The sequence below is a fragment of the Limulus polyphemus genome, unplaced genomic scaffold, assembly GCF_000517525.1.
Source record: "Limulus polyphemus unplaced genomic scaffold, Limulus_polyphemus-2.1.2 Scaffold3021, whole genome shotgun sequence".
NCBI classification, from domain to species: Eukaryota; Metazoa; Arthropoda; class Merostomata; order Xiphosura; family Limulidae; genus Limulus; species Limulus polyphemus.
In genome coordinates this window covers 37,833-51,633 of record NW_013668631.1, presented here as the reverse complement: position 1 = coordinate 51,633, position 13,801 = coordinate 37,833, and the positions used below count along the sequence as shown (strand labels likewise).

At 36.3% G+C, this 13,801-nt stretch overlaps 1 protein-coding gene across 1 annotated transcript in view; it reads left to right on the top strand.

Annotated features, from left to right (window-relative positions):
• Positions 1-7,942, top strand: part of LOC106468481 (protein prickle-like) — a 78,029-nt gene extending 70,087 nt beyond the window's left edge. The window contains exons 4-5 of the mRNA XM_022396817.1: positions 1,735-2,071; positions 4,249-7,942. Of these exons, the coding sequence (XP_022252525.1) occupies positions 1,735-2,071; positions 4,249-5,483 (1,572 nt within the window). The 3' untranslated portion in view covers positions 5,484-7,942. The remainder of the gene's footprint in view (positions 1-1,734; positions 2,072-4,248) is intronic.
• The last annotated feature ends 5,859 nt before the right edge of the window (positions 7,943-13,801 follow it).

Sequence of the window (13,801 nt, the reverse complement as noted above, 5' to 3'; positions counted from 1 at the left end):
CTGTTGACAGGATCACAGTTTTCTTACCACTGCATGATCGATTTCAGCCATGTTACACAAATGTCTAAAACATTATACAAACTTCTAGGCTGTCTCCCACAACAGAAATCTTTAAGCCATACTTTAAAAGATAGCATCAAGCTCAGTTTCGGGTATCGGATCGGTAATTACGGTGATGGCTGATGGTAAGTGTCGAATTATAGCCAACACTGCGTGTTAACATTATTTCCTCAAATATCCCTATTTTGACTCCATGTGTAAAAGCTGTAATATTTAGGAGAGTCAAAATAGGGATTTGCAGCTTGTTAACACTACATTTCAAACCTCAAGCTTGTTTGTTTACCTTTTGACGATTGCATTGTCACTATAAGTACCTATCTCGTTTCTATAACTTTTTGAAAGATCCCTATTCTCCCTTTTTAAATTAACAATTTTTAATAATATTGTTTAACTTTAACAAATTTGTCATATAAGCTGCCATACACAGGCTCTGAAATTGGCGTTATATGAAAGCCCTATTTGAGACTACCTAACACTTGCTACATATAGTAAATAACATATATTTTTCCTTCACATCCACGTTCAGTGGCGCCAATGATGCCTAATAAAATAGGCCTGTTCTCTAATTCAATAAGATGCTAGACGCCGTTTTATCATTAGAGTCGTGTGTCATCCCGAGTGTCTGGACGCCAGAGGGCAGCGATTAACAGCATTCATTTCTTACTCTAGTGTGGCGCCACTTCATGTACATCGAAAATAAGTTTAGTGGAATCTCGCTCTTATAAAAATAAATATTTTATATTGATCGTGGATTCATCACTTATCCTAAAATACGTGTTAACTACGTTCTTTCTTTCCTCTTAAAGTCTGGAGTCTGTGCTGTATCATCCACTTCAAAAAGTACAGTGCGTCCTAGTGGCGCCTATCGATTTCTTAACTACTGGTTTATTTGTCTTCTAGCGGACACTCTTTGAAAAAACGTTTTTGTTTCTTTTTTTATGTGAAAGATTTTGGATTTTGGAATTTTCATTAGTCATTCTTTAGGCACACGTTTGTTAAAGGTAACTTGTTTAATAAGAACCCATTTTACAAAATTTTTGACATCGTGGTTATAAATATAACGTAGCTGTCGCTTTATTTGTTTGTTAAATTTCACACAAAGCTACTCGATGGCTATCTGCGCTAGTATTCTTTAATTTTGAAGTAATAGACTAGAGAGAAGATAGCTAGTCAACCACCAGCTCTTGGGTTACTTTTTACCAACAAATAGTGGAATTAACCATTACTTTATAACGCTCCCACGGCTGAAAGAGTGAGCATGTTCGGTGACGATATTCGAACCCACGACCTGAAGATTGTGAGTTGATCGAACCTAACATGTTCCTACATGCAGCCGGAACAAAATACTGGGCCTAATAAACAGACCTTAACATAGCTGGAGACGGCTTGAATGGGTAATGAAGAAAAACTTTAATGATGACAAAACCTTGTCGAAACGTTGTACATTTGCTGTTATGTTAAACTTATAATAAAGTTTTTCTTCATTACCCATTCAAGCCGTCTCCAGCCATTGTTAGTCTCAAAGTGGGTTCCTCGTCATCGAATGAGACCTTAACATAGGTTAATACTGTATAAATTTTACCTTACTTTGGAACTTTATATAACGGATCACTCTGCTGGGTTTTTGATACTAATTGTTTTGATCATTCGATATTAATCTTTCCATGTTAACAGATCGTGTTTGCTGACGAGTGTACAGAAGCTGAAGGCAGAGCGTGGCACATGAAACACTTCTGTTGTTTCGAGTGTGATCGGCAGCTAGGAGGGCAGCGGTACATCATGAGGGAAGGGAGGCCATATTGTCTTCACTGTTTCGACGCCATGTTTGCTGAATACTGCGATACGTGTGGAGAGCCAATAGGGGTCGACCAGGGACAAATGTCACACGAGGGTCAGCACTGGCACGCCACAGAAACGTGCTTCCGCTGTTACACCTGTCACGTGCCACTACTAGGACGGCCTTTTCTTCCACGGCGTGGCCTCATCTATTGTTCTGTCCCATGTAGCAAAGGTAACGCCTGATATTTTAGGTTACGTTTTAAAATTCGTTGATAGAGATTGTGAGTTCTTTCACTGGCTCGAAAAGTACCACAGTATATTACAGTATTAACACCGATAGCTGGACGATTAGTTACCACACGGTATATTACAGTGTTAACACCGATAGCTGGACGATTAGTTACCACACGGTATATTACAGTGTTAACACCGATAGCTGGACGATTAGTTACCACACGGTATATTACAGTGTTAACACCGATAGCTGGATGATTGGCTACCACACGGTATATTACAGTGTTAACACCGATAGCTGGACGATTAGTTACCACACGGTATATTACAGTGTTAACACCGATAGCTGGATGATTGGTTACCACACGGTATATTACAGTATTAACACCAATAGCTGGATGATTGGTTACCGAATGTTAATCAGAAAGTTGGATTGTTGGTTACCAGACGATAGCTGGATCATCGGTTACTAGATGGTATGTTACAATGTTAACGCAGAAAGCTGGACTAATGGTTACCAGACAGTATGTTACAGTGTTGATGCCGAAAGTTGGACTATTGGTTAACAGACGGTATGTTACAGTTAATGCCGAATATTGGACTATTGGTTACCAAACGATAGCTGGATCATTGGTTACCATACGCCAGATTTGCTTTGTCCCGCTGATGAAAACATTTTTTTTGTGATATGTGAAGTAAAAGATGATATTGATTTGTTGAAATATAAGAATCTTACTTCAGCAACAGAATATGTATTTTTCTTTCAAGTTTATAAAACTGAACTATGTGGTTAGCTATGTTTGTTTAGTTTAAAACTTACAAGTTCTCCAAAAGTTGATGTATTCTATAAACTGGACCCTGAGCATATTATATTTACTTGACCTGTTCATAGAAATTACCGCGAGGAGGAACCTGCAACTTGACAGTTCGTTAGCAGAATCTTATATTAAGTCATTTTGTTGCTTTGATGTATATATGTTCAGATAACTCCTCCTATAGTTCTAAAGCTAGCAGGACCAAACTCGGCTGGCGGACTCTAGGTGGCCAGAGGTCATCCTTATCTATATGACGTAACCTCCCAATCCAAGAAGGCTAAGTTGCCCCTTAAGGTCACCCAGGCATGATGAAGGTCTAAGAGTAGGTTTTCAAGATTACTGTACTCAAATCTGGCATCGGACTTTGTGGTCCTGCGTCCCTTGTGATCCTGTGGCGCCATATTTAGCTTTGTTTATACCTCTATATCTTTTTTCAGCTGGCTCCTCCAACAGTTTGGAAGTTAAAAGTACCAAACTTATAGTCGGATTCTGGGATACCTATATTGTATAGCACCACTACCAAGGGTGGGGGTGGGGGGTAAATGTCACCGGAAGGATACTCAAGCATGTTGCTAGTATCTTAGTAGGCTTTCAGTATCGCTGAACCCGAATCTGATATTGGCTTTTGTGTTTCTGACCTATTTCGGAAGCGCCATATTTGAAACTGGCTGGACATAAACGATTAGGTACCCTAACGGGGTGTTTACGGGGACGAACCCCGTTGGGGTAGCTATAAAAGTAATTGGGGCTTATGGAGGTATATTGGGGCCTATGTGAATAACGAGGAAGGTCTTTGAATCCGGCAGTGAAAGCTTAGAAAACCTATCACTGTTAATAATTTATATAATAAAATTCCCCTGTTGCAGTTTTCGCTAAGTCCCACAAGAAGCGCCACCTTCGCCTTTAGGTGGTGAAGTTTTATAATGAGTACAGATATTGCTTTGGCCCTTGGATGTAAATCGAGTGTTATATGTGTTTATGCAAAATCCTATCAACTAATTTATATATAGCTGTGACGACTGCTACAAAAGGTATTTTGTAACATTGATTTGGCCTTATTGTTTTTGTGAACATGAAGTGGAAAACGTAAAGAAACCACCATAGAATTTTGGAGGTTTTTCAAAAGATTCTCGAGAGCTAAAAATGTGTGTAATGTTAATATGACATAAAAGTAAATTGGCTGACAAATTTTTAATCTAAAAATGTGGTAAATATACGAAAACAAAGAAAAAGGTTGTGTAATTTACACACAGAAAATAAGAAAAAACAATAATTTCCCAAGTTAAAATCAGGTTAGACTACATAATTTTACATTGTTTGCTCTTCTTTTCTTGAAATTCATATAATTTTTCTGCATTAGGTGAACTGCCAACATCAAAATCAAGCTCAAGAGGTAGCCCGGTGGCGTCATCTCGTGACCAAAGTATTAAACAGAGTCCAAGCCAGAGCCCTTCTTTAAGCCGTAAATCTGGTATTTCCTCTCTTCCGTACCAGGACAGCTTCTCGGACCACAGCTCTCTTCGCTCTGAGCAAATTGAGAAGATTGAGAAAGTATGGCGAGCTCAAAAGAATATCGATGGAGGAATGACTGTTGTGGAGGAGAGAATCAGTAACAGCCCCCGAGAATGTGGTAGTACTTGTGATAGCAGTAACGGCCGGACTAGAGAACCTCTGAACCTCTCGGACTTTACGTTGGACGCACTGATGGCCAATGCTGAAGTATTTGTTCAGGAAATACAACATCGCCAGCAGAGGCGACAGCTGTCTGTGATTCAGAAACACCAGCAGCGTCTGTCCGGAGCTCATTGTTCTATGCCAGACCTCACGCGAGATGCCAGTACATCGGCGCAAGGAACGCCACCACTGACCCCGCCAGTTGTACAAGATGTGGCAGAAAAGTGCTTTCAGGTGGAGGAAGAATCTTCCAGGCCATGTTCCGGAGGTAGAGCTAGTTCCAATAGCGGATCTTCCTCTAGACAATTGTGTGTTCACTTTGATCCTAAGGTTATCAAAGACCCGCCCTCTAGCGGCGGTACAGACTCCAATGCTGGAGCCAGGTCGCGGCATAACAGTTGTCGAGCTGAACCTGGAAGTGATTCTAGTTCTTCATCCAGTGAGGAGACTCTACCATCATCCCATAAAGTTCCAGCGAAAGTTCCGCCATCTAGTGGCAGAGCTGCCAAACATTCGTCTTCCCGTGGTGCCATTCCTCGCAGTAGAAGCTACGGTGGTCATCCTTCTTCGGAGGAAAATTTTCGAGATGGTTTGAACCAGAACGCAGAAAAGCTGTCCTATTCACAAACCCCAGGAACTAAATCCAAACTACATGGCATGGAGTTTGAGAGTAAAGTAGTGGATAAGTTTCTGAGTTCGAGAGTTGTTAAACCAAATGATGAAGACTGTTGCAGCACATGTTCAAGTTCAAGTTCCGACGACTACCCTTACGAACTGCCGCCAAGAAGAGCCTATGGAGGCGTGAGAATTTCGTACGTCAGCAATGACGCCCTTGCTGTGGCTCGTCAGAGAACTCGTACCCTTCCTATAATGAATGATGACAGGAAAAAAGAACAAAATAAAAATTGTATCATTTCATGAAATTATATATTTAACTCCGATGTATTCAGGTGTTCCTCTAAGTTCGTAGCTTTGCATCTATGCAACATTGAGTTGATCGATTTATTTGGATGTATAAAAGATTCTCGATGGTTATTGTTATTTAGGGGCATATACTTCAGAGGGTCTAAAAATGTTCGCGAAAACAATATGTAAGATCAAATTTGTTTCAGAATCCAAAAAAAAAACAAAAAAACTTTTACTTGTTTGTTAAATGAACAAGAAGTATTAATAAGAGATACAATAGATCAAAACTTTTTACAGCTGAACATAACTGACATTTTTGAGAGTTTGTTGCAAGCAGTTATTTAACCTGTCTTTAAAAGAAATTACATGTATACTGTTGCCCGGAATAGATTCTCTACAATTCCAATGGAAAAGTAATATTGTCGATTGTCTAGTGCCAAATTGTTAAAACACTGTTTGTTTGTTTTTCAGATACAAACATGAAAAATTATTATTATACCAATTTAAATACAGGGTTGGGAAAAGCGACTATACAGTTGTTTCGTTTAGAACGTAGTTTAATTTCTCACGTCTTACTTTGAAAAACTAAAATATGTTTCCATTGTCTTTGCAATATTTTCTTTAGTACCAACTGTATGGTAAAAGTTCCCCCACCCTATATAAGTATGTATATATAAATTTATGAGACTTCTTTTCATATTTCTAGTGTTAAAAACTATACAAATTGCTGAATAATAACAATTATGTTATGAAATTGGCAGACCTACAACACAAGTAGGTATGTATCAATTGATCTATTGCAGTGAGAGCTTTGCTTTGACTCTGAAAACACTCTTTCTATAAGATACTCGTCAGTATTTTTCATTATGAAATAATTAATTATAACAAAGTCATTCAGAAAATAATAACTAAATGTGGAACAGAATGACGAGAAATTAAAACTAATTCATTGCAGTTCTGTAAAGTTATGCAATGCTTCATAATTAAAAGCAGTAGTTAAGTTCATAAGCTTATAATAAAAATTAATAGTGTCTTCAGGGTAACATAATCAATTGCTTTCTGCGCCTTTCATTCACGTTAATCAAGTTTTTCTTGTTCCTCTTCGCTAATGGATATTCCTGGTGTCTTTGGTAATCTATTCAAACTGATATACCTTTTTTATAATATATATATATTAAAGATAAAACAGATAAATTTAGTCAAACATTTCAATTGTGCCTCCTCAGCAATGAAGAATGGATCTTTTCTCATTTGAAGACTGTTTTGTAGCGTCCTTTTTGTTGTTGTTGTTTTTTATTGTTGGTTTTACTCAGTATTCCTACATCCTCAGATTTATCAGCTTCTTACCAAAAGACATATTCCACTGTCGTTGAGTCGCTAAAAGAAATAAGCAGATGAGAGAATTCAAGACTAATCGCCAGTAAATAGTAGCTTTTCATTGTCATAAATAATCTAGCCTTTAACTTTCAAGGGCTCGGTTCTTTCAAGCGGAAAGATCCAAAGTAAACAGAGGGCGTATATGATCTATATTCTGCTTACTGAATGTGCAAGTTAAGCTTCAATGTAATGTAGCGCCTAAAGCTGCAAAATGGGTTCTCTACGCTGTGCCCACCGAAGGGATTGAGTCCCAATTTTTTCAGCGTTCTAAGCTCTCAGGCTTCCCCCTGAGCGACTATTGTTTAACTTAATTCAGAGTAAGTGATGCAGTTTAGAAGATTAAATGATTTATTACCCACTAAAGCTGAAGCCTGTAACAATACACTAAGTGGGCTTTTCTAAATAATTTCCTGTTTGCTATTTCGAACTGAGAACATCAACAAATTAGATTTAAGGGGAAGTATATATTTTAAGATTTATCGTTGTTAGTATCTATAAAAGCCGTCAGATGCCAGCACTTACTATACCGCTACATATGATCATTTTTATTAATTGTATCCAATTTTTAAAAAAGATTAAAACCTTCACATTAGCTGGAATTCTTTTCGAAAGCATAAAAGCTAAATTTCGTTAAACCCCACCATGGTCAACAGGGTATCCGGAAATTACCTTACTATTGTATCGATTTTTAATTTAATTCTTAAGTTAGAATTTGTTTTTTTCGATTCATTATTGTACTGTTAACTTTTGTATACGTACTGTATAGAATTGAAGTAAAAACTCGTTTTCGGGAAGGAAAATTTTACCAAGGTATATTTCGCTGTGAAATTCTATTAAATTTCTACCTGTGTATTTGTTTCACTGTATTTATTTTACAAATTTATATGACGGGAAATTGTTAGTTCTTCACAGTAATTCCCATTCTCTTCGAATGAGTTTAAGATATTTAAATCAGTTCTAAACGAGAAAGATTTGTTTGTTCGAAGTTGAGCACAAAGCTACATCCGCGCTCTGGCCACCACAGGTATAGAAACCCGGTTTGTAGCGTTATAAGTCCACAGACATACCGCTGCTCTACTGGGAGGCCAAACGAGAAAGAAGGAAGAGCTTTAAAAATGCCAAAAATGTTTTAAAAATACCATAATAATCCAACAAAAGTTATAAAGTTATGTGGTAATATAATTTCCGCGCACAATAGTAATTATTACTAGCTGCTCAAATTAGACCTATCATATTAATTTTTTATATGCATCTTTGCTCATAAATCATATTATTCTTAGCAAGAACATTGTATACATTTTCGAAACAGTTAATGGATAATCCCGAATCAAAGTAACGAGCCAAGAGATTCGTCATTGGGGTCATGCTCATTTGTATTAAACGAGATTTAAACTTGTATTTTGTTTTGTTTGAGATCATGTTTGTGGTCTTCTTCTTCTACGTAAGACTCAGTGTTTTGTAAAAGAGTAAGGTACATCAAATTAGCTTTTGTACAAAACAACCTTATACTTTTGAAGACACGGGTCCTTAAATTGTAAAACCAGTATTGATTTTTGTATGTAGTCTTTGTGACCACACAAAAAAAGAAAATAATAAGAATAAAGTTTACCAATTAATTCAAAATATTTGCGACTGATGGTGAACTTGCTTACTTTTAATACATAATTCCTTCACACAAGTGTAGCATATGTTTTAATTATGGAGTTAAATCATCTGGTTCCAAACACTGAATTCATGAAATCAAATGAAATATTTTTTTATTCAAACTTTCTGACGTAGGCGAAGACAAGACTGTCATTATGCCACACACGTAGAGGGAACAAGACTGTCATTATGCCCGACACGTTGAAGGAATAAGAATGTCATTATGCCCGACACGTAGAGGACAAGACTGTCATTATGCTCGACACGTAGAGGGAACAAGACTGTCATTAATCCCGACACGTAAAGGAAATAATACAATATTAAACTATTTTTGTCTTGATAATGTTTTGAGATATTATTATAAACATTTGTACATTTTTAATAAAATAAATTGTACAGTTTAAATCAAAATAAAAACGTACAAAGTTTTGTAAAATATTAAAGTTTAATCAACAAAAGAACATATATTTTAGATTTGAATAATAAGGATACTGAATACAGTAATATCCCATTTAGCACTCAGGAAGGATTCCTGAGAACAGAGCTCTAAACGAATCAGTTCTGAACAGCGTCATTTTAACATTACATATATGGAGGTATGTAACTGAAGGCATTGTTTCTCACCTGTGAATGATGTATAAATGTTTTATTTAGGTACTGGTAAATTTAACATAAATTACTCACTATAATATCGTCATCGCTGGGAAAAAAGCTAATTTTTATTAGCCTTCAAACTTGTTTGGTTACGGGGCCATCAAATAGAAAATCAGACCCCTTGTCACATCCTCTCTTTCAGGATTTGTCAATGCATGTAGTTCTCTCTTTCATTTGCGACTATATTAGTTATATACAATAGACAGGCAAGGTTTTCGTCTATAGAACAACGTATTATATTACGTTGTTTTCTGTACAGAGATATGTAGATCGCTTCCTAAGAAGATGTTGTTTTTTTCCCTCACGGGAACAATATCGTGTAGATAGATGACGTTTTAACGGTTCATATTGCGTCGCTAGAAACATCAGAAACATTGTGATAGTTGCTTTTTGCATGTTATTATTATTTTATTAAATGAAAATTCTTTAGTGCACTACTACCATTAGTATGAAAAAGTAATGTTCAGAGAGTTATGGATTTTTTTTTCTATCTCTCGAGAATAAATAATCTCTCAAGGAGACAAAAGCTCTATAACGAATCATGATATTACTACCAGTTGATAGCTTTTATCAGTCACATTTTTATTTTGAGGAAACAAAAGACATTTGTAAACAAACGTGTGGAAAAGTAAAGTCTCGCACAATTGTAGTCAGATGTAAAACAATATTCAAAGAAAAATTAATCGCTATTTAACTAAAACTCCGATAGATGGGGCAGCAATAACTTTTCCCGTGTTTTGTTTTTAAAGGAAAAAAGTGCTGTTTAAAACTGCTTTTTCATATTTTACACTTAAGTATAACTTCAAATCTAATTCGTTTTCTTAACTAGAACTACTAGAAACACACACTAAATAAGAAATTATAATAATCTAAATAACTAAGATAAATGTTTAATGTGGCTGGATCAGTACTTCTTTAGATCATTTTAGATCCAAAGAGCTATTTGTCAGTTGAACATTCATAACTCCAACAAGGGAAGTCAGTCTCCTTTTACAATATACAAAAGAGAGAGAGAATGCAGATATATTAATATCTAACCCTTCCTATGAGAAATCCATATTCTTCAACCCATATATAACTTCGTAAATTTATAAAAAACAACCTGCCTTCTAAACCACAAAAAACAAGAAACAATCTCACGTGATAATTTTGTATTTCAATTATACTCCATACAACAGTCATTTTTGCACTGTACTTTATCATGTAAAACAAGTTCGTTCTTTGCCTTAATGTCTAAATAAAATAAATCTCTCTTACACCATCTTTTAAAGGCATTGAAAATGTATCTAACTTACGATAATTCATCGAATAAAATCATTAATATACCAATTAAAGTTTGAAAACAAATATAATCTAAATAAAAGTAGATACAATCATAATAAGTAATGTTATGTGTACTTCCTGATGGATTCTCCTGGAGATGGTGGAGTTATTTCCACCGAAACATGTAGTTTTAAGTTTCTTTTATTTTTTTACCTTTAGCAAATAAATGATTGTGCAAGTAAAAAAAGGTTGATTTTCGTTTTATTATTTTATTCAACAATTTTTCACAAGAACTGTCTGTTTTACGTATTGTTGATGCAATCCTTTTTGAAAGCATAATTATTTGCAAATATTTTAATATGGTTTGAATTATGCGAAGGCAGCTAGTCATCACCACCCACCGCCAACTCTTGGGCTACTCTTTCACCAACGAATAGTGAGATTGAACGTCACATCATAATGGCTCCACTGCTTAAAGGGTAAGCATGTTTGGTGGGACGGGGACTCGAACCCGCAGATAGCGAGTCGAGCACCCTAACTACCTGTCCATGCCAGACCATTTTGATGTGAAAACTTGGACATTTTGGATTAATTGTGATGTTATAATAGTATTCTCAAGTGCGAGATGAGTGAGATTTTTCCAAAATTACTTCAAATGTTCTATTAGTGCTACGGTATTTCAAGTATGTGGATACAACTTACACAATAATAAAATAATTTGTTTTCCCTTCTATTCATACTGGTAAACCAAAACTGCAAGTTGTCAGAAAAATGTGTTTTCTTCTTAACATCAGAGAGAGAATAGCTATATTAAATGTTTTACGATAAAAAATAGTAGATTAAAACAATTTGAATATGTAGCATGTTTAACACTGGATATAAGATATCAGCTACAGTTAGGAACAATAGAAAACTGTATCAATATACAATTACACCAATCTCTTTATTCGGCTGATCTTCGTAAATTTCGAAGGAGCCCTACTCATCGTAATATTTATTCACTCAGTTGAACAAGCACGTGCTAGTGTACATGCAAAATCAACTTTAGAACACCCTTTATAAACCCATTTTTACAATTGAAAGTTGCTAGTTTTGTAGTGCAGGTACTTATGATATCAGAATTAGTTTACAGAATTAGTTTTCATACTACCCATGACTAAATGGTGGAGGTCTCCCTCTTTACAGAGGTACCACTATTTATGACATCAGACTGATTTACAGTGGTCATTCCACCTCTGACTAAGCGTTGAAGGTATGTCAGGATATCTCTCTGTACAGCGGTTCCACTACTTGTGATATCCGAACTGATTTACAGAGATCATCCTACTCTTGATCAAATGATGGAACACTTCAGGGCATCCCTCTGTACAGCGATTCCACCACCCCAGTAGCACAGCAGTACGTTTAAAGGCATATAATGCTAAAAACCGAGTTTGATACCAATGATTCGCACAGCACAGATAGTCCACTGTATAGCTTTATGCTTAATTAACTACAAACAAACCACAGCAGTTCCATTGATTGTGACATAAGAACTCATTTACAGTGGTCACCCTTGACCAAATCGTGAAGATACGCCAGGACATTCATCTGTACAGCGGTTCCAGATAGTTATCTTGTATTTTGGTCTATGAACATGTTACTCAAGTGTGTCCTGAGGCGGTGGTAGACAAGTACTTCGTTTCAGAGTATTTAAGAACGAACTGTACCTAAGAGAATTGATTGCAGTATCACCACAACGGATCTTATTGTATGATACAAAGACGTGACAAATTTCTCAACAGAGTGCATTGTCCAGCTAGTAGAGGATTATTGTACTGTCACTATATAACAACCACATTGGTGTAATAGGTGTTACTTTTTCATCCACATGTGAATTCATTGTTGTAAGCAGCTACTTGTGTAAAGGCGTTACTCTGAATGTTTGCAGAAATTATATCATAATCGACTAACTGCTGTCGGTCAGTAAAAGAAACTTCAATGTGTAATAGTTGATCATGTGAGAAACAATGACCAAAGTGGTTCAGAAATGTGATGACCTCTCGACTTCGAGTCAAATGATGAATGGAATTGGCAACTGTTACATTTATTGAGATAAAATGTCCACCTTTATATGTTACAAAGACCAGATCCTGATCAGTTGTGTCCTCCGATATGACAAGCGGTAAGTCTACGGATTTACAACGCTAAAATCAGGGGTTCGAATGTGACTTTGCTATAAAAACACACACACACTTATCGATGGTAAACAGCGCTTATAAGGGTAATTGTCTGCAACGATTGGGGACTCCATCAAGTCAGATTCATTAATGAATCCTGCAACAAGACATTGAAGAAAGAGCAAATGACATGACTCAAAAGTGGTATTCTCATTAGTCACCCAAGTTCTTAATATAATGGTTAAAGATGTAGCAGTATTATATAATTTTCCAGCTGCTCCTGAAATTATTACTTTTGTCGCTCATGTCAACTTCTGGTGAATCAAGTTTAATAACTGGATCGGTGGTGATATCTGTTAATCACTCAATATGTCACTCATGTCAACTCGTGGTGAATCAGGTTTAATAACTGGATCGCTGATGATGTCTGTTAATCACTCAATATGTCACTCATGTCAACTCGTGGTGAATCAGGTTTAATAACTGGATCGGTGGTGATATCTATTAATCACTCAATAGTTCTTTCTTCAATACTCTCACTGACAAAGACAAGTTCACTTTCAGTCCTTGCTTCAGGCCTATAAAAAGAAATATGCCTATTTTACGTTGTTTCATTCTTCTGGACTTGTAGCCCTGGCCATCAACCCCAAGAATAGATATAATTTACTGATACTTATCTCACATACTTGTCAATTTGCACACACACACACACCCCTCCAGTGCACAGCGGTATGTCTGCGGACTTACACCGCTAGAAACCGGGTTTCGAAACCGTGTGTACCCATGTGCATAGCTATAACCAACCAACAAAATAACTTGTCAATTCATAGATATGTTGCTGGTGTAATAGTCAAACATCAGTTTTAAGCAGCAACATGCAAAAGGCTTTGATATGGGCTTTCTTTTTTCCTTCGTCAGATTTCACAGCGTTTTTGAAAACGATCAAGATGATCTGAAGAAGTAAGGGAAGTCTCATAACAAAATTTAAGGTTCTTCCATTCATAAACTATTAAACCTTAATTATTACACTCTTTATATTGATCTATAGTATTTCTCAGCCTTTATCATGCCTAATAGGTAGGCATCTGGTAAGGTTTCCACAAGATTCCACAAGGTAAGATTTTCCACAAATCAAGCAGTTTTGTCATTTTGGATCACGGTCCTGATTACATCTTGTCAGAAGTTTAGTCGCTGAATTCCATTTGAACATGCGAAAATCAGACAGTTGGTGTTTGA